General features: G+C 43.0%; 1 protein-coding gene across 6 annotated transcripts in view; it reads right to left on the reverse strand.

Moving 5' to 3' along the window:
• Window positions 1-2,060: 2,060 nt before the first annotated feature.
• Window positions 2,061-22,594, reverse strand: part of LOC132641040 (uncharacterized) — a 54,900-nt gene continuing 34,366 nt past the window's right edge. For 5 of the 6 annotated variants that reach the window (XR_009582639.1, XM_060357912.1, XM_060357910.1 and 2 more), the window contains one exon: window positions 19,235-19,543. Coding sequence is in view for 4 of the 6 variants with exons in the window: in XM_060357912.1 (XP_060213895.1) it covers window positions 19,509-19,543 (35 nt within the window). In the remaining 2 variants the exon portion in view is untranslated. Of the gene's footprint in view, window positions 2,391-19,234; window positions 19,544-22,594 lie in introns of those variants that run through there. The other variant, XR_009582638.1, reaches the window with a different exon arrangement.

Genomic DNA, 22,594 nt, shown 5'->3' on the forward strand with positions numbered 1-22,594 from the left:
CCTTCCTCAAGTTTGTTTCCCTTTTTTCCCTATACTATCACACTCTAGTCCTTTTATAGACCTGTCCCCTAAATTTCTACGCGAATAGTTCCATGCTTTGCCCGTCGGCTCTTCTGGAGGTTTTGCTCGATCATATTTCTTACCTTCCGTTTACTCACTCTCTTTCTTTTCCAAATATCATTGTATTAGAGTTTTCCAATCTCACTTGTAGTGACATCAGTATCAGTCTATTTCAGGACTTCTGTACCATACCCTTCGCTTGTCTCTTGGGTTCCATTCAGTTAGTGTCTTTTATACATCGCCACACTGGTTGCTAGGTTTCACCTGTCAATCAATACAATCGTAAATGAGATGTCATATGCATACATATACATTTATTTCCATTTTGTTTACAAAACATTTCCCAAACACTATTCAAACTTACTCTGATTCCAAAGCTGCGTTGCGCTTTCTCCCTCCTCCCCAACTTAGTCTGCCTTAGCCCACGCGACCTCTTTAAGGTTTCTAACCACTCCACATACTCTAATTTCCTTTAGGTTACCCCAAATTCCCATTTGTCTCTTATATCTACATTTGTGAAAAATTTTAGCATACTTCTCAGGGGGTCACCCATCCCAAAATTGCTCTGGCCCTAGCACGCTTAACCTTGAAACTTTAATACATTTCGATGCGTTAATACCGGTATAATTGCATCCACTACCCCGCACGACCTTTATCACGTAATCTGGGGCAAGTCGGTATCTTAACAACTTCCAAAAGGTTCTCGTAATGGGTCCCACTCCGATCTAGAGAGGATTCTTTTACTTTTCTGACTATACAATTACCGTGTTGCCCTTTTGAATCCTCAATATTCACTTCCATCTGTACATATGATTACCTTTCATCCGGGGTTCCTAGATTCACACTGGTGGCGGAGACATCTCAGTCGCCGTTACTTATAACCATTGGGTCATCGGCCTTTTTTAAATTTCCGTTTGCCGTTATTAAATAGTACTCTACAGAAGTTACACATACATAGAAAAATCCAAAGAGAACTCATATACCTGTAGCTGATCGGTCTCGGGTTTGATCTGGGGAGCTGCCATGTGAAGTGTGCTCCTCATCATCGTCTGTCTGCCATCCGCTCGTCTAACTCCCGTCATTGCTCGCATCTGAATCGGAGGAGTACAGATAACCAGGCAATTCCTGGTTTACTGACGGCCAGGATAAGGGACTAGAGTAGTCCGTAACACTCACCGGGGAGGCCTGTCTAACATAGTGCTCCACCACAGGAGCAGCTGGCATGACCCCAGAAATCCCCTCCTCCGGTGTACCAGGGAAATGCTTGGATGGATCTGTATCATAACTATCCTCCTCCCTAGGGGTAAGAAACTCTGGAGGAATCGTCGCCGGATCCTCCGAGGGATCTGTATCATAACTGCCCTCCGTGGGATCCTCTGCTCTGGGGGTCAAAAACTCTGGAGGAATTGTTGTTGGGTCCTCCGAAGGATCGGTCTCAATCGAATAGATGAGGCTCCTCTTACTCGGTCCTGGCGATATCCGAGGGGCCTTCTTAGCACCCCCACTATCAGAAGTTGTCCTCTTCATCTTTCGTCAATCTACAATCACCTGTAGGAAGAGGATCAGAAACGATTTCCTAAAATACTGACGCTATCGCTCTTTTTGGAGCCTCGCTGTAGACACAGCAATTCGTTAGAAGGGAACCGTCCTAATAAATACAGCTCTATCGCACGATCTAAGAGCGAAGAAAAAGTAACATCCTAAATGTCATGTAGCTTCCTGTTTATAGATGTGGTGCACAACACACCGATAAACAAGACTCTACTAGACACGGCCTGTAGACATTCCGAGGACAAACCGCTCTGATACCACTTTTGTCACGACCCAACCCCGTGGGCCGTGACTAGTGCCCGAGATGGACACCCATACGCGCTTACTTACCAAATCAGCATATCAACGACTTATCCATATCCAACATATATTAATTATTACAGATATTAAGGGCAGATGTTATCTTAAGCGGTCGCATATATCAAACACATCATACAGGGGCCGCCAAGGCTGTCGTAGAACATATCATCCAAAGAATATACATAAGTATATATACATACAAGCCGTTAAGGCTGTCATGGCAAATAGGACCGCTTAGACGCAAATCACAGACATAACTGAACATTAACGATCCATGACACACATATATGTCTACAGGCCTCTAACAAACACAAAAGAATCATATGACGGGACAGGGCCCCGCCGTACCCCTGAATATACACATACATATATATAACGGAAGAGTCTGTACCAAAATATGAGCTCCGGAACAAGGGAGCACTCCAAGGCAGCAGAACAGATAGCCTAAGGTGTCGAGTCACTCACACGAACGTCTGTACCTGCGGGCATGAAACGCAGCCCCCGAAGAAAGGGGGTCAGTACGGAATAAGTACTGAGTATGTAAGGCATGAAATACAACTGAAAAGATCATAACTGAAATAGAGATTCCAGGAGTCAAGTATCATAGTCAAGAAACCACTGTACCTGTGCAGTACGAATCAGAATCAAACATTCTCATATCACATACCGTACCCGGCCCATTATGGGACTCGGTGACTGAAATCATGTCATTATGTCATCATGAATACATGTATACATATACCGTACCCGGCCCTCTAGTGAGGGACTCGGTGAATAGAGTCATGCATATCAATATCATATGTCATGTATATACCGTACCCGGCCCTCTAGTGAGGGACTCGGTGAGTGAAGTCATATCATCATATCAGTATGCCATCATGTCATCATGCATATACATATATACATACCGTACCCGGCCCTCTAGTGAGGGACTCGGTGAATCAAATCATCATATGCCCTCCTGGCCACCATAACACATCATCTTCATCATCATATCATCATAAACATATACCGTACCCGGCCTTCTAATAAGGGACTCGGTGAACAATACAGAGGAGTGCGCACGATAACATACCCGGCCCGGGACTCGGTGAATAGACATATTAAGGTGTGCACGAGCAGAGTAGTGAAAAACTATATGCATATAAATCAAGACTCGATAAATAAGTATACTTGCCGACATCGGAGGGCTCAGAACCAAGTTTCGGATCAATCCGACTTAGTATGAGGAAGTCATGAGCGTTTGAAGTACAGAAGCTCCTACGAACATTTCAGAAGCCATTTTTGGAGAATTGAAGCCACAATCATATCAAGTATCTTTCGGATATCGTATGGATCAGATCAAATATAGCCTTTAGAATCATGTGTACATATCAAAGTGTATCAAAGATTTAGCGGAATAATCAGACGTGCCATCATTTGAAAATCAAGACATAAGCCATATCACTTATCTTTCGAATGCCAATTCGGAAACATGTCAAACAAACTTCGGACATTACGGATACACATCAAAACCATATGAAACAGCTTATGGAAGTCAATAATATTAGCCATCCTAGTGGCTCTAAGAATAGGAAATTCTTTGAATTCATACATATACGTCATTTGCTCGTTTCATAGAGATCATGCCAAAAGAAAGAAAGGTAAGTCTTACATACCTTGCCCGCTCCTACGCTAATCCGAACTTAAGTCTTTGGCTTCGCAAGATCTACAACAATATTAACATGTACCAACATTAGCCATAAACACTTAGGAGTCCAATTCTATGCCGACACTTAATCTACCGAAATTTCGGCAGCATTTCCCCTGTAAAAACAACAACCCCGAGAATTTAACTTGGCCAAATTTAACAACAACCATACCAACAATCATTTCTACAATACCAACAATCAATTTGAAGCATATTCTAACATTAGTAACCCGCACAACATTCAAAACAATCCAACCAACTCTATTCCACCCGAAACTCTACAAATGCAACAAAAGCTACAACAACACACTTCCTTCTTCCCGATTCATAAACTACAACATAAATTCATACTTTAGCAACTTCATTCTCACAACTACATAAAACCATATTAAAATCACATAATTTCATACAACAACTTACAACCAATTTCCATGCCAACTTGAACCATTAGTCTTCCATTTGCATCATAAGATCCACAACAACACAACTAACATATTAAATAAAATTAATTCACCTCTCCTCCACCATTCAATAACCACACGACCACCATTCAACACACACACTCACACGGCCACACACAACACACATTATTTCCATAATTTTCATTCAATTCTACTTACTACAACATATATAAACCTTTCATAACATATAAAAGAATATGAATTCTTACCTTTTTCCTCAACTTTTCACTTGACTAGAATTTTTGGACTTGCCACCAAGAGTAGTTTTCTTGCTTCAACAATTATACCACGTTAAAGAGGACCTTTGAATTAGTGGGAATACTAGGAGAATATATTTTTTTTGGATCAAGATGGATGGATTCAAAAAAAAAAATCCTCTTCTTGTTCTTGGCCGAAAGGCCTTCTTTCTCTTGCTCTCAATTTCTTTTTCTTGAAAGTTCTTGAATTGATGAATAATAGTGGTCATTTTCTCTTTTTATTTACTAAATTTAGCTTTTACATGGGCCTTGGCCCATTCCCCCTTTGGGCGGCCACCTTGGGCCCCTTTTGTTTTTCCAAGCCCAATTATTTGTGACTCATTTTTGTAATTCAAGAAACTATTTTCCAAATTTCCAATTTTTCCCTTAGCCTTCCTCAACATTTTCGCATCAATATTTTCATGAACAACTTATGTATTAAATAAGATCAAAAATATTGCCTTATCTCTTACTAGTCACAATTATCTTGAATTATCCGAATATGCAAAATACGGGATATAACAGTTATGATTTCAGAATGCCGCCAAAGGGAAAAGCTACAGCCGCCCAAAAGGGTAATACTACGACAAAGAGGCGGGAAGAAAGAGAGCCTCCGATGAATGTAGGGGGGGAGAATCACAAAATGAGGCCTCGCCCAATGTGGGAGAGCAAGGAGGAGCTCCAGCTCCAATCCCTCCGCTGGCTGCTTCGGGTCAACAAATGACCGAGGCCATTCAGCTATTGACACAATTGGCTGCCGCACAGGCACAACGGCAGAACGTGGGTTCAAGCGATCGGGCAGCGAGTACAAAGGCCCGTGATTTTATGAGTTTAAATCCTCCAGAATTCTTCGAGTCAAAGTCGGATGAAGATCTGCAAAGCTTCGTAGATGAGATGTTAAGGACATTGAAGATTGTCCATGCCTCTGAGACCGAATCCGTGGAGTTGGCCTCTTATAGACTCCGTGATGTGGTGGTATTATGGTACAACAATTGGATAGCGTCGAGGACAGAAAATGCACCTCCTCCCGTTTGGCAAGAGTTTGTTGACGATTTTATTCGCCATTATTTGCCACCCGAGGTCCGCCGAGCTAGAGCGGACAGGTTCTTGAATCTAAAGCAGGGAAGCATGAGTGCTCGGGAGTATAGCCTGCAATTTAATTCTCTGGCCAGGTATGCCCCGACTATGGTGGCTGACATGGGCGATCGTGTACATAGGTTTTTGAGCGGGTTGGGGCCGCACTTGTTCAAAGATTGTTTGAGAGCTTCATTACAAATGGGATGGACATTTCCCGCATACAAGCACATGCTCAGAATCTTGAGGAACGACAACAGCCGCCGAGGAGTGATCGTGATATTAACCGAAGGCAAGGTAAGAAGACTAGGTCAATGGGAGCAAGCAGTGACTATGGAGGGGGGGTCGAGACAGATGTATTCTAAGCACTCGGGACAGCCAGTGACTAGTGCGCCTCCAAGATTTTCAGACAGAGGGTTTGATCGTTCTTCCCGATCAGGACAGGGCCAGAGTTCGAAGGCCTCGGATTCTCAGTTTAGGGGAGATTTTAGTCAGAGGAGACCTCCGGTACAGCGGTGCAGCCAGTGCGGTATATTCCGGATGATGTTATCGGGGTACGGATGCTTGCTATGCTTGTGGTCAGACTGGGCACATGATGAGGGATTGCCCGTCGGTGAGAGATAGGGTTGGGGCTCAGCCCACAGGTTCAGCAGTGGGATCTTCTTCAGTACGCCCTACAGTACAGACTCCTCAGACGTCGGCAGGTAGAGGCAGAGGCAGAGGGGGAGCATCTACTTCAGGTGCTGTTCAGCCCCGCGTATATGCTTTAGCTGGGCGACAGGATCTTGAGTCCTCCCCGAACGTTGTCACAGGTACATTGACTATATTTTCCCGTGATGTGTATGCTTTGATCGATCCGGGTTCTACTTTCTCATATGTTACTCCATATGTTGCTGATTGTATTGGGGTGAAACCCGAGCCAATTCAACCTTTCGAGGTATTCACTCCGGTTGGTGATTCCGTGATAGCGAGGAAAGTGTATAAGAGTTATGTCGTTGTGATATGTGAACGCCAGACCAAAGCCGATTTGATTGAGCTTGACATGGTAGATTTCGATGTAATCATAGGCATGGATTGGCTGGCTTCGTGCTACGCCAATGCTGATTGTCGGACGAAAGTGGTTCGATTCCAATTTCCGGGAGAGCCCATACTTGAATGGAAGGGGAATACGACATCCCCAAAGGGTAGGTTTATTTCCTACCTCAAGGCAAGGAAGATGATAGCAAAGGGCTATATTTATCATTTAGTCCGAGTTCATGATACAGAAGCAGAACCACCAGCTTTCCAGTCTGTTCCGGTGGTGAATGAATTCCCAGACGTATTTCCAGATGAACTTCCAGGTCTTCCTCCGGAAAGGGAAATTGATTTCGCTATTGATGTATTACCGGACACCGAGCCAATTTCTCTTCCTCCGTACCGAATGGCTCCGGCAGAATTGAAAGAGCTAAAAGCACAGTTAAAGGATTTGCTTGAAAAGGGGTTTATAAGGACCAGCTCATTGCCATGGGGAGCACCAGTCTTGTTCGTGAGAAAGAAGGACGGATCCTTACGAATTTGTATCGACTACAGGCAATTGAACAAAGTGACGATAAAGAACAAATATCCTCTTCCAAGGATTGATGACTTATTCGATCAGCTGCAAGGTGCTAAGTGGTTGTCTAAAATAGATTTGAGGTCAGGTTATCATCAAGTGAGAGTTAGAGAAGCAGATATTTCCAAAACAGCTTTCCGAACGAGATAGGGCCACTATGAATTCCGAGTAATGTCATTTGGGTTGACTAATGCTCCGGCTGTATTTATGAATTTAATGAACAAAATATTCAGGCCTCTGTTGGATCTATTTATGATAGTATTTATCGATGATATTCTGGTGTATTCTCACATAGAGTCAGAACATGCAAATCATCTGAGGATTGTACTTGGCATTCTTCGAGCCCGAGAATTGTATGCAAAATTTTCAAAGTGTGAGTTCTGGTTGAACTCTATAACATTCTTGGGCCATATTATTTTAGATGATGGTATCCGAGTCGACACTCAGAAAATTGAAGCGGTGAAGACTTGGCCAAGGCCTACGACGCCCACAGAAGTTCGTAGTTTCCTGGGTTTGGCAGGATATTATAGAAAGTTCGTAGAGGGCTTTTCATCTATTTCAGCCCCATTGACGAAGCTAACTCAGAAGTCCGCTAACTTTCAATGGAACGATGCATGCGAGCGTAGTTTCCAAGAGCTGAAAGACAGGTTGACCTCAGCTCCGATCTTAACACTCCCAGAAGGGTCAGATGGCTACGAGGTATACTGTGATGCTTCCGGTGTTAGACTAGGATGAGTATTGATGCAGCACGGGAAAGTTATTGCATATGCTTCGAGGCAATTGCGGAAATATTAGAAGAATTACCCCACTCATGATCTTGAATTGGCTGCGGTCATCCATGCGTTGATGATATGGAGACATTACTTATATGGTGTGCATGTGGACATCTATACAGATCACAAGAGCCTCCAATATATTTTTAAACAGAAGGAGCTGAATTTACGGCAGAGGCGGTGGTTAGAATTATTAAAATATTATGACGTGAATATTTTGTACCACCTCGGTAAAGCAAATATAGTAGCTGATGCACTTAGCCGCCGATCAATGGGCAGCTTATGTGGAATCCCTCTGGAAAGGAAAGAGATGGTTGAAGAACTACACCGATTAGCAAATTTGGGAGTGCGTATAAGTGATTCGGGCGATGCCGGGATTAGTATAAATGATTCCACAATTTCGTCCTTGGAAATGGAATTGAAAGAACGGTAGTGCGAAGATCCGCAGATATGTCGTTATAGAGACACATCTCCGGGGAAAGAGAAGTCTCCGTTTGAAGTTTCTATGGATGGAATTCTTAGGTACCGAGGCAGGTTATGTGTGCCGAATGTGGCGGATTTGCGCCGACGAATTTTAGAAGAAGCACATTGCTCGCAATATTCTATTCACCCAGGTGCAACCAAAATGTATCGTGATCTCAAGACGATGTATTGGTGGGATGGCATGAAGAGAGACATAGCCGAGTTTGTGGCACAATACCCAAATTGCCAGCAGGTAAAAGCTGAACATCAGAAGCCAGGGGGCTTGTTACAGGCAATAGAAATCCCTACCTGGAAATGGGAAGTGATCAACATGGATTTCATCGTGGGATTACCCCGTTCCCGTGGCAGGTATGACTCTATATGGGTGATCGTGGATAGGCTGACGAAAGCAGCCCATTTTCTTCCAGTCAAGACCACGTACTCATCAGAAGACTATGCAAGGTTATATCTCAAAGAAATTGTGTGACTCCATGGAATCCCATTATCTATTATCATAGATAGAAGAGCACAGTTTACAGCTAAGTTCTGGAAGTCTTTTCATGAAGGTTTGGGCACGCAAGTGAGGTTTAGCACGACATTTCATCCGCAAACTGATGGGCAGGCCGAGCATACTATTCAAACCTTGGAAGATTTGTTACGAGCATGTGTGCTGGATTTTGGTGGAAGTTGGGACGATCATTTACCCCTTATTGAATTCGCATACAACAATAGCTATCATTCCAGTATTCAAATGGCTCCATATGAAGCTTTATATGGGAGGAAATGCAAATCTCCAATTGGATGGTTCGAAATAGGAGAAGCACAACTAGTGGGCCCTGAATTGGTCCAACAAGCAATTGAAAAGGTCAAGGTGATCCAAGATCGGTTGTTGACAGCCCAAAGTCGCCAAAAGTCCTATGCGAACAATCGCCGACGAGACTTGGAATTTCAAGCCGATGATTGGGTGTTCTTGAAAGTGTCGCCAATGAAAGGGGTGATGAGATTTGGTAAGAAAGGGAAGCTAAGTCCCAGATACATTGGACCCTACAAAATCATCCGCAAGGTGGGTCAGGTAGCCTATGAACTGGACTTGCCTTCGGAGCTTGAAGCAGTTCACCCAGTCTTTCATGTTTCGATGCTCCGCAAATGTATTGGAGACCCAACAAGAATAGTTCCGGTTGATGATGTGCAGGTGACAGAGAAGCTGACATATGAAGAAGTACCTATTGCTATTTTAGATAGACAGGTGCGGAGACTTCGAAATAAAGAGGTAGCTTCAGTTAAAGTCTTATGGCAGAGTAGCAATTGGGAAGAAATGATTTGGGAAGCAGAAGAGAGCATGAAGTCCAAGTACCCACACTTACTCCAACACCCGGGAGAGATCCAAGACGAAATGCCGACAATATGAGGTATGTACGCTTCATTTTTATGCTTTTGGTCGTGTGTGGCCATGGATATGTTGATATTGTGATGTATCCCTGTGAGGCGATGATATTGTGGGTTGTTATGATAGGCTGGTAGTGTCAAATTACAGGGGAAACTCTGGCGAAAATTTTCGTAGAATTTCGAGTGTTTAACATTCGAGGACGAATGTTCCAAAAAGGGGGGAAGAATGTTACACCTCGGAAAAGTCCCCGTACATGTACAATGAGTAGACCAATGAAGGGCATAAGTGTGCAACGTTTTACTAAGTAGGGAATGACGATTCATGAATTTTTGGAAATAAGAAAGTTGTAGAATTTCAATTCAGCCAGTGGTCGTAAAACAGAATACGCCCCGTAAAGTGATTTACGGACCATATACTGCCATCGTCCTCCAACGTTCCAAAAATTTCAACTTTCTATCCAAAGTTTAGATGGTAAAATACGACCCAGTTTACGGACCGTAAACTGAAATACGGCCCGTAAACTGTAGCCGTGAACCATCATGACCTTCAGCAAACCTTTCTGTTTTTTATATGCTTAAATACGACCACGTTATACGGCCCGTAAACTAGTATACGGTCCGTAAACTGTGGTTTACGACCACCGTACACCCCGATGACTGTTCATTAAAAATCAGATTTTGTGATTATTATAAGCGACTTTCTCATTCATTTTCATTCATATTTCATCTCTAACCTTCAAGAACCCTCTAGAACTTATCCAAACATTTCATCCACAAAATTTAAGAGAATCAAAGGGAGATCAAGATCAACAACACCAAATCCATGAAACAAAGTGTGTGAAACTCAAGTGAAGTTCATCCAAACCAAGAAATTCCAAGGAAGGAAAAATAGGGTTTTGAGGAAGGAGGAAGAACTCCACTCTAGGATTGTTCCACCACCATCTAAGGTAAGTTTTATGACTTTAGCATGTTGTTTAAGGTATTGGAAAGCTGAGATGCTTGAATTGTAGAAAGACATGAAAAATGAGTCTTAAATGGGAGAATAGTGTCATAATTGAATAGTAGTTGAATGGAACCATAAACGTTGATGTGCCATGATTATGAATATGTTGTAAATGATGTTTAGACCAGGAAATAAGCATTATATATGAGAAAACACGATAACGAACTACAACCATAAATGTTGAGAAAATAGAGAAAAATGGTGGATGTTGCTCAAAGTATATGAATGACGATTGTTGATACGATATTGTGAAGTGCTGTTGTAAATGTTTGGGAGTTGATATAGACTATGAGAAAAGTAGTATAAATACAGGAAGTGCTGCCCAATTTTCTCTAGAAATAGTGACGCATTCCCGTAGTCGATTAACTAACGTCAATACGAATTCTTTCGTGAAGGTAGCGACGTGACATTAAAGGAGGGAAAGTGAACGATAGCTTAGATAAAAGACAAAGGTATGTGAGGATAATCATTTTCTTTCTATGGCATGAATCCCATGATATTATTCTTCTTCCTTTCCATGATTCTCCTATAACCCGGAAAGCCAAGAGCCTAAGATCATGAATAGCTATATGAGTCAAGAGATATGATATGACGATCTTATAAAGTAAATGATGTTTTTCCTTGTATACACTCACCTTATATACTAATCCCTTCAAGGTGAGGCAGAATGTTCATATATGTTCATAATGAAATCGAGGGTTCACGACCTTACGTCACCTCGATAGAATGTTGTTGTTCTAGAGTCTTTATGCATGTACGATGACAAGTATATTTTGATAAGCATAATTACTATAAGTATTTTATGATGAGCATGTCACGATTGCATCACACCAGGCCTAGTTGGCCGGGCAGTCACCGCGAAAGCGGGCAGCTATACGATACACCATAGCCAGTTGGCATGGGCAGACACCACTAGTGGGCGGCATGAGATGGTACCCCGGACGCGGGAGGCCTGGACGCGGGCTAATGTTACTGATTATCACACCGCACCTATATGGTCGGGCAGTTTATATATATATATGATCTGCATACAAGAGATGATGATAAGCGTAAAGGTAAGTTAGCATACATTACTTTTCATGTAATTCCCAGTCAGGTACAGTTGCTCCATACTTGATGCCTCCCTTGTTTCCTTGATGCATTATTATTGTTCATGCCTCTCATACTCAGTACAATATTCGTACTGACGTCCGTTTTCTTTGGACGTTGTGTTCATGCCCACAGGTAGACAAGGAGGTGAGCTAGATCCAAATTCTTAGTAACTGCCAGCTGATTGCGAGCACTCCATTGTCCGGAGGTGCTCATGATTATTCTCTTGGTATATGTATATTTTGGGAATGGTGGAGTCTTGTTCCACCTATATGTATAGTATGTCAGTAGAGGCTCGTAGATGTGCAGTGTGGGTAGATGGTCTCACGAGAGGCTTTTATGTATAAGTATGTATTATTTTGATGGCCGAGAGGCTTATGTATATAAAAGTATTTTTATTTTCACAAATGAAAAGATGATCTTCTTATGTCCTAAGCATGAATTGATAAAAGAGCACTAAATGGGTAAGGCGAGTAGCAGAACGAGTGGTGCTCGGTGGCTAGCCCCGGGTACCGTCACGGCCCCTAGGTGGGACGTGACAGGAGCGTACTGACCACTGAGAGATCTAGAGGTCTTACTGAGCTGGACCACCTGTCTGTCTCCCTGTACCTACGGGCATGAACGCATCCACCGGAGCAACGGGGAGTTAGTACAGATAATGTACCGAGTATGTAAGGCATAAGAACAACATATATACATAAGAGTCATGGATAAGGTCTGAACTCATAAAATGAAATGACTAACTGCATGTACTTGTATGAACTAGTATCTGCCTAAGTCGGCATAAATCTGTACACTGACAATGCCTCTGTAGGCACATAATATGCATGCTCATGCTTACCAATGATGGTCATGCATCTATATATGCGTGCATATATAATGCCTGATATATGTGCGTATATAACGCCTGATGTATGTGCGTATATAACGCCTGCAAGCCTCTATGGCATCTCGTCATATCATATTGGCTCCTCTGCGGCCATAATCAATATCATCATCGTAGTGGTAATGCGTATATAACGCCTATATCTTTTCTCATGCTTTACATATATCTAATATTCGCGTATTGTCACGACCCAAACCCCGTGGGCCGCGACTGGTACCCTAACTGGATACCCATACGTACCTATCTGATCGAATTCGAATCATACAATTTTTTATTTTTTTTTCGTTTCAAAACAGAAGTACGGAAATAGGCCGATACAAATACGGCACGCGCGCAACCATACGTATATATACATATATACCTGAACATACAGACATTTACAAGTAAGCCGATAAGGCTAACATACAGACGAAACCCGTAACCCACACATCTATCTACAGGCCTCTACAGACATACAAAATCATATGGCGGGACAGGGCCCCGCCGTACCCAGAATATACACACATACGGAGTACACAAAAGACAGAAAATATATACCAAAAGATATGCTCCGGGTCAAAGGAGCTCTTCAAAAAGCAGAGTCGGAAACCTACGCGGGCGGCGTATCACCTGGTGCGTCTGTACCTGCGGGCATGTAGCGCAGCCCCCGAAGAACGAGGGTCAGTACGGAAAATGTACCGAGTATGTAAAGCAGAAACATAACAGATATAAACATAGTCCGAACCGGAGTCACAGAAATATAACGGACAGAACAATAAATCAGACTGATGGACAGAGTTATGATCCAGACAGACATACAGAATCGTGTTCCATACAAATAAACAGAATTATAGTTCGGACAGACAGACGGAATCATAATACGGACGGACGGGCAGAATCAGAACCCATACGGACATACAGAGTCAGAATCCATACGGACATACAGAAATAGTCGAAGCACAGACGGACAGACAGTAGTATGTCAGACAGAATTATGCATGCAGAGTAGCACAGAGTCATACAAAATCATACAGAGGCGTGTGCTTTATAAGTACAGATAGCACACGCATATATTCATACAGATCCCGGCCCTGTCTGGGGGCGCGGTAACAGAACCCGGCCCTCTTAGTACGGGACGCGGTGGACAGACAGAATCAAATCAGATCATATGCCATCCTGGCCGCCATCCCCATACACAGATCATACAGACATACAGATCCCGGCCCGTACGCCGAGGGACGCGGTGAACAATGCAGAGAAATGTGCACGATAACAGAACCTGGCCCGGGTCGCAGTGAAAGAATGCATTGAGACAGACACGAATCGATAAATGAGAAACAACCTACCTACAGACTCAACATACAGACTCAATCAAACTGAAGGGTGCCAAACGGCGAGCCAAAATCAGAATGTCCAGATAGTATGCATAGTACGCGCCTATAACCTAGTTGGGAAGGCACGACAGATTATCGGAATGGGATGCTCAGATGTTCAGAAAGCATGTTATATAGATTACACAAAAATAGCCATAATATACACAAAATAATAATTCAGAAGTTTTTAGAGAAAATCGGACCCGAAACAGAAGTATTTAAAATCGTACCGGAAGTATCGGGCCTTATGGGCCCACCTCGGACCAACCCGAGGCTATATACATAAATTATTGCTAATTGACCTTATGAGGTAACCCATACTCATTCGGAAGTGTTCCGACTCCGTTGGGGAAGTTTTGTACAAAATCTCACTTTAAGGGCAATTTGTAAGAAAATAGGTTCAATTGAATTGAAGGAATTGGAGCGGTTTTCCGTCTCCAATTCCGGGGAACGGAGTCGGACCTAAGGCTCGCGGCCGAGCCTACCACATCCAGAACATGCCTAGGAACGTAGAGAAGTGCTTCACATACCTCGATGGCGCCTTATGCTCTCTTGGCGTCAATCCAAATTTCGCCCAAAATCTGGAAATGGTCAAGTTTACCATTTGGTTAGTTCCATTCTTTCAATATTCTAACTTTACACATAATTGTCTACCGAAATTTCGGCAGCATTTCCTCTGTATATACGACATCCCCGAGACTTAGCTCGGCTCAATTTAGCAACACGACACCCAGAGGAGACATCCAAACAACAACAACAAACATCAATAAACACTAAATCATACCCTATGGCATTATTAGCCACCTTTCGACACGACGAATTATCTTTCGTTTCAAACTTACATTTCCAACCAAAACTTATTATTTTCATAGCCATTATCCAACACTAAATCATACCCTATGGCATTATTAGCCACCTTTCGACACGACGAATTATCTTTCATTTCAAACTTACATTTCCAACCAAAACTTATTATTTTCATAGCCATTATCCATCAAAATCATTACGACATACATCGGAGGCATCCATAACATGATCACATAATATTCACAAGATATTCATAAAATTCACAAACATTCAACTTTCCATCAAGTCACTACTTTTCCAATCCCTTCCTAACTTTCAACATGCAAACTCATCAACACATTTTTATATTCCAAGTTCATTGTCATAAGCATAATTTGCCTCTTAACACTTTCATTTTCACTTATACACAAGTCATAACAAAGTTCAATAATTTCCTCCAACAACTTAATAACCAATCTTCCATAACAACATAATTAACATGCTAACAAGATTCAATTCACCTTCCAACACCAACACACACCACACGGCCACATGCTATATTTTCCAAATTTCACTAGTTCATTCCACTTTCATTTCTAATACAATTTCCACCACACTACAACTAACTTACACAAGAATTCAAACCATTAAAATCATGCAATAACCCTATATGCATTCGGCCACACATCCAAAAGTTCCAACACACCAAATTTCCATATTTTTCATTCATTCACACACACTACAACATACATACATCATTTTTAACACAACAAAATCATGAAATCCTTACCTTTCTTCAAGTTCTTCACTTGGGGTTGAAGTTGTTTCCTTGTCAAGATGCTTACATCAACTTGTAGAGAATCTTGTGCTTAGCAATAATCTCTCAAGAGTTGAGCTCTTTAGACCAAAGGATTGGCTCCAAAAAAAATTTCTTTATTTTCTTTCTTTCTTTCTCCAAAACCTGAAATGGCTTCTTTCCCCTTTTTTTTGCTTCTCTTTGATTTCTTTCTTGAATATTCTTAAGGATAGGGATGCTATATATTAGCACATGGGAATTAATTAATTCCATGGGCTTTGGATCAATGTACATGGCCGGTTGGGCCTTCCCACTTGGGCCTAATCTTCTCCCTTTTTTTTTTTGAGCCCACTTGGCTAATTTTGTAATTTTATGGGACAAGTTTCCAAAATTCCAATTTTTGCCCTTGGCCACCTTTTGTAATTCCACACCATTGCATTCATAACCTACACATTCATACCAAGTAAGGTCCAATTGTGGCCTTATCCATCACAAGTCATTTTATCTTGAATTTTTCGAATGAACAAAAATGTCGGATGTAACATCCTCCCCCCCTTTAGAACATTCGTCCTCGAATGTTAAATTGACCTTATGGGGCGCCATACTACTCCGGGAGGGTTCTCTTTGTAGTCTTCCTTTGCTAACCTTCCGACATGGCTTCTTTACCAACATTATGGGGTAATTTTTCACATCACTGATTCAGATGCCTTCATAATATATCTTCTCGTACCCCACGCAATCGTCGAACCATAAGCTATATTCTTGTAACTGACGAACGCTTTCCAGACGTCATAGTCCGTATCATTTATTGTTACACTCCGGAGATTTCTACCACGTTATCGTAATCCTTCTTCATACCAGACACTTCATACCAACAAATTCAGCACTAGAACCGGACGCGTAGAAGTATATCGGACGGATTCGTAATCGGAAGCAGACATGCTAAACTATGGCGGATGGATTCATAATCAAAAGAAGAGATACGGAAGTATGTCAGACAGATCTGAGATCAGAGTCAGATGTACAGAAAGGTATCGGACGGATTTCGAAATCGGAATCAGGCTTACAGAAATGTATCATACAGAGTCACACTTACATTCAGACATGCGGAGATGTATCAGACAGATGCGTGATCAAAATTAGATGTACAGAGGCACACCAGACGGATCTATATCCGGAGTCAGAAATACAGAGGTGTGTCAGACAGATTCGTAATCGGAGTTAATCGTACAGAGATATGTCAGACAGGAACGTATTCAGAATCAATCATACAAATCGTCTTGGGTGTCGCTTATCGACTTTTTCAAAGTTTCTGCTTACTCGCTCTACTTATCTCTCTCCTTCCCTACTATCCATACTCTCTTTCCTTTTACAACCATCGCCATACCAGACTAACTTATGATGTAATTGGGCTTTTTCTATCCCCTGACAATATTCGGGTCGTCGCTGACTGTTATCCGGATTCGCTAAGTTTTCCGAGTGGTATCGCACCTTTCCTTTTTGCCCATTTAACCCGCGTCGGTCTGTGTGGTATCTGTAAAGGCGCTAATTACTCCATACATTCTCTTTTCCTTTAGATTACCCCAAGTTTTCATTTATATCGGTCATACCTACACTTGAGCAAAACTTTGCATTACTTCCCAGGGGGTCACCCATCCCAGAATTGCTATGGCCTGAGCACGCTTAACTCCGAAACTTTCATGCATTTCGACACGTTAGGGCTAATATAATTTCGTCGATTGCCCCTCACGACCTTTGTCACGTAATTTTAGAGTAAATCGGGGTCTTCGCAGATTTTCTGAAAACTTTTGGTAGCGGGTCCCACCCCCGGCTAAGTCATACCATTACCATATTGCTTTTCTGAATCTCGGTATCCACCAAATTAACATTTATCTTACTATTTCCAATACCCAGAAGTATAAGATCACGTAATTCAGCAAAATACAAACTTATCCATACATACATTTCTCAAAAAGGATTGGCTGGCGTACCTGGGCGTGCACTCGAAGACGCTCCTGGGTCCTGCCGGCCGGTTAAAGCAAACACGCGGTTCGAAGGACCGCTGTAACCAGAAGCTGCATCACGTCCTCTGCCACGACCCGCTGGCGCTGGTGCTGGTGCTGGTGCTGGTGCTCCTCGCCCCGCAGGGCGCATGGCCGCTGAAGGAGAAGATGAGCCTGCAACGGACCCAGCAGGCCGGGCTGAACCCGAACTGCCCTTAAGTGGGCACTCTCTGACTCGATGGTCTGGGCTCCCACAAAAATAACAAGCGCCCGTAGCGCGGTAACACTCCCCCGGGTGGGGCCTCCCACAATAAGAACACGGGGGTATGGGTGGCCTCGACTGACCGGGACCTCTGGAGCTCTATCCTGCGAACTGTGGGGGCGTACTGTAGGCTGGCTGGGACGAATACCTATTTCTCTGCCGCTGGGAAGGCTCGCTCTGAAATCCCTCTGAATACCCAGCCGATCTGGCTCTCTTATGCTGGCCCCTGTCGTAACCCCTATCAGGCCGACGTTCCCTACGTCGGTCCTCCATGCCCTGGGCGTGTGCCTGTACCCGGGCTACATGCATCCCTGGCTGAGCAGCCACAGCCAAACAACCATCAATCAGATAAGAGTCCAGTCCCATCACATACCTGTGCACCCTGTCGGCCATCTCAGCTACTATGGTGGGTGCATACCTAGCCAATGAATCGAACTCTAGGCTGTACTCGCGAACACTTCTACCATTCTGTCTCAAGTTCAAGAACCGATCGACCCTAGCTCTTCGTAGCTCTGGTGGTAGAAAATGGTCAAGAAAGGCCTTAGTAAATTCGGCCCATACCGCTGGGGGAGCATCGTCACCCCTGGAGAGCTGCCAAGACTCATACCAATTTGCTGCCACCTCATATAATCGATACGAAGCCAACTCCACAGACTCAGTCGGCCAAGCCTTAATCAGTCGTAGTGTGCTCTCCATCTTTCTAATGAACTCCTGGGGATCCTCCTCAGGTTTTGCCCCGGAGAATTCTGGAGGATTACATGTCAGAAACTCACGAGCCCTGGAGCTCTCGTACCTATCCGCACGACCACCCCCAAATCCATGCCTGCGAACCTGCTCCGCCATCAATGTGGTCAATAATTGAACCGCATCTCGCATGGCCCTACCCTCCGCCCCTGCCTGTGGAGCTGGAGGCTCGGGCACTGGAACCTCAGGGGCTTGCGGTGGAGCCGTCTCCCGATTAGCAGCTCCTGCTGCTCTGATATCCTCCGGCAAGGGGGGTGTAACAGATCCAGATGACGGGGGCACATCCTCAAGTGCAGGGTGCACACTGGCCCTGGTAACCCTCGGGGCCTGGCTGGTCTCTCCTGCCTCAATCCTGGCCTTGCCCTTCTGGGCAGCTGTTGCCTTCTTCGGAGGCATCACTGAAACATAGCAGATCGTTAGGAGAGGTTCATCCTACTAATACAGTTCTATCGCACGATCTAAAGATCCAAAGAAGGGTAACATCCTAAATGCCCTGTAGCTTCCCGTTTATAGATGTGGTGCACAACACATCGATAAACAAGACTCTACTAGACACGGCCTGTAGACATTCCGAGGACTAACCGCTCTGATACCACTTTTGTCACGACCCAAACCCGTGGGCCGCGACTGGTACCCTAACTGGATACCCATACGTACCTATCTGATCGAATTCGAATCATACAATTTTTTTTTTTTTCGTTTCAAAACAGAAGTACGGAAATAGGCCGATACAAATACGGCACGCGCGCAACCATACGTATATATACATATATACCTGAACATACAGACATTTACAAGTAAGCCGATAAGGCTAACATACAGACGAAACCCGTAACCCACACATCTATCTACAGGCCTCTACAGACATACAAAATCATATGGCGGGACAGGGCCCCGCCGTACCCAGAATATACACACATACGGAGTACACAGAAGACAGAAAATATATACCAAAAGATATGCTCCGGGTCAAAGGAGCTCTTCAAAAAGCAGAGTCGGAAACCTACGCGGGCGGCGTATCACCTGGTGCGTCTGTACCTGCGGGCATGTAGCGCAGCCCCCGAAGAACGGGGGTCAGTACGGAAAATGTACCGAGTATGTAAAGCAGAAACATAACAGATATAAACATAGTCCGAACCGGAGTCACAGAAATATAACGGACAGAACAATAAATCAGACTGACGGACAGAGTTATGATCCAGACAGACATACAGAATCGTGTTCCATACAAATAAACAGAATTATAGTTCGGACAGACAGACGGAATCATAATACGGACGGACGGGCAGAATCAGAACCCATACGGACATACAGAGTCAGAATCCATACGGACATACAGAAATAGTCGAAGCACAGACGGACAGACAGTAGTATGTCAGACAGAATTATGCATGCAGAGTAGCACAAAGTCATACAAAATCATACAGAGGCGTGTGCTTTATAAGTACAGATAGCACACGCATATATTCATACAGATCCCGGCCCTGTCTGGGGGCGCGGTAACAGAACCCGGCCCTCTTAGTACGGGACGCGGTGGACAGACAGAATCAAATCAGACCATATGCCATCCTGGCCGCCATCCCCATACACAGATCATACAGACATACAGATCCCGGCCCGTACGCCGAGGGACGCGGTGAACAATGCAGAGAAATGTGCACGATAACAGAACCTGGCCCGGGTCGCAGTGAAAGAATGCATTGAGACAGACACGAATCGATAAATGAGAAACCACCTACCTACAGACTCAACATACAGACTCAATCAAACTGAAGGGTGCCAAACGACGAGCCAAAATCAGAATGTCCAGATAGTATGCATAGTACGCGCCTATAACCTAGTTGGGAAGGCACGACAGATTATCGGAATGGGATGCTCAGATGTTCAGAAAGCATGTTATATAGATTACACAAAAATAGCCATAATATACACAAAATAATAATTCAGAAGTTTTTAGAGAAAATCGGACCCGAAACAGAAGTATATAAAATCGTACCGGAAGTATCGGGCCTTATGGGCCCACCTCGGACCAACCCGAGGCTATATACGTAAATTATTGCTAATTGACCTTATGAGGTAACCCATACTCATTCGGAAGTGTTCCGACTCCGTTGGGGAAGTTTTGTACAAAATCTCACTTTAAGGGCAATTTGTAAGAAAATAGGTTCAATTGAATTGAAGGAATTGGAGCGGTTTTCCGTCTCGAATTCCGGGAACGGAGTCGGACCTAAGGCTCGCGGCCGAGCCTACCACATCCAGAACATGCCTAGGAACGTAGAGAAGTGCTTCACATACCTCGATGGCGCCTTATGCTCTCTTGGCGTCAATCCAAATTTCGCCCAAAATCTGGAAATGGTCAAGTTTACCATTTGGTTAGTTCCATTCTTTCAATATTCTAACTTTACACATAATTGCCTACCGAAATTTCGGCAGCATTTCCTCTGTATATACGACATCCCCGAGACTTAGCTCGGCTCAATTTAGCAACACGACACCCAGAGGAGACATCCAAACACCAACAACAAACATCAATAAACACTAAATCATACCCTATGGCATTATTAGCCACCTTTCGACACGACGAATTATCTTTCGTTTCAAACTTACATTTCCAACCAAAACTTATTATTTTCATAGCCATTATCCATCAAAATCATTACGACATACATCGGAGGCATCCATAACATGATCACATAATATTCACAAGATATTCATAAAATTCACAAACATTCAACTTTCCATCAAGTCACTACTTTTCCAATCCCTTCCTAACTTTCAACATGCAAACTCATCAACACATTTTTATATTCCAAGTTCATTGTCATAAGCATAATTTGCCTCTTAACACTTTCATTTTCACTTATACACAAGTCATAACAAAGTTCAATAATTTCCTCCAACAACTTAATAACCAATCTTCCATAACAACATAATTAACATGCTAACAAGATTCAATTCACCTTCCAACACCAACACACACCACACGGCCACATGCTATATTTTCCAAATTTCACTAGTTCATTCCACTTTCATTTCTAATACAATTTCCACCACACTACAACTAACTTACACAAGAATTCAAACCATTAAAATCATGCAATAACCCTATATGCATTCGGCCACACATCCAAAAGTTCCAACACACCAAATTTCCATATTTTTCATTCATTCACACACACTACAACATACATACATCATTTTTAACACAACAAAATCATGAAATCCTTACCTTTCTTCAAGTTCTTCACTTGGGGTTGAAGTTGTTTCCTTGTCAAGATGCTTACATCAACTTGTAGAGAATCTTGTGCTTAGCAATAATCTCTCAAGAGTTGAGCTCTTTAGACCAAAGGATTGGCTCCAAAAAATTTTTCTTTATTTTCTTTCTTTCTTTCTCCAAAACCCGAAATGGCTTCTTTCCCCTTTTTTTTGCTTCTCTTTGATTTCTTTCTTGAATATTCTTAAGGATAGGGATGCTATATATTAGCACATGGGAATTAATTAATTCCATGGGCTTTGGATCAATGTACATGGCCGGTTGGGCCTTCCCACTTGGGCCTAATCTTCTCCCTTTTTTTTTTTGAGCCCACTTGGCTAATTTTGTAATTTTATGGGACAAGTTTCCAAAATTCCAATTTTTGCCCTTGGCCACCTTTTGTAATTCCACACCATTGCATTCATAACCTACACATTCATACCAAGTAAGGTCCAATTGTGGCCTTATCCATCACAAGTCATTTTATCTTGAATTTTTCGAATGAACAAAAATGTCGGATGTAACACGTATATAACGCCTTCTGGTCACGGGTCAATGTACATAAATATATCATGAATGTAATGCACGAATAAACTGTATGCATGGAACTAGCTACATAAGACGGGACCCATGAATAGAAGGATCACTCATAAATAGGGTACATGAACATCAAGACTGAAGTACTTCTAATGCTTCTAAGAGTAGAGTAATATGGAAGCTCGCTTACTCGCTTGTTGGATCATATCATAGGATCATCCCAAAAGAAGGAACGAATGGCCTTAACGTACCTTGAACTATACTCAATCGTCCAACTTCTACCTCTCGAACTTGCAAGT

This window comes from Lycium barbarum, chromosome 5 (assembly GCF_019175385.1).
Source record: "Lycium barbarum isolate Lr01 chromosome 5, ASM1917538v2, whole genome shotgun sequence".
Lineage (NCBI taxonomy): Eukaryota > Viridiplantae > Streptophyta > Magnoliopsida > Solanales > Solanaceae > Lycium > Lycium barbarum.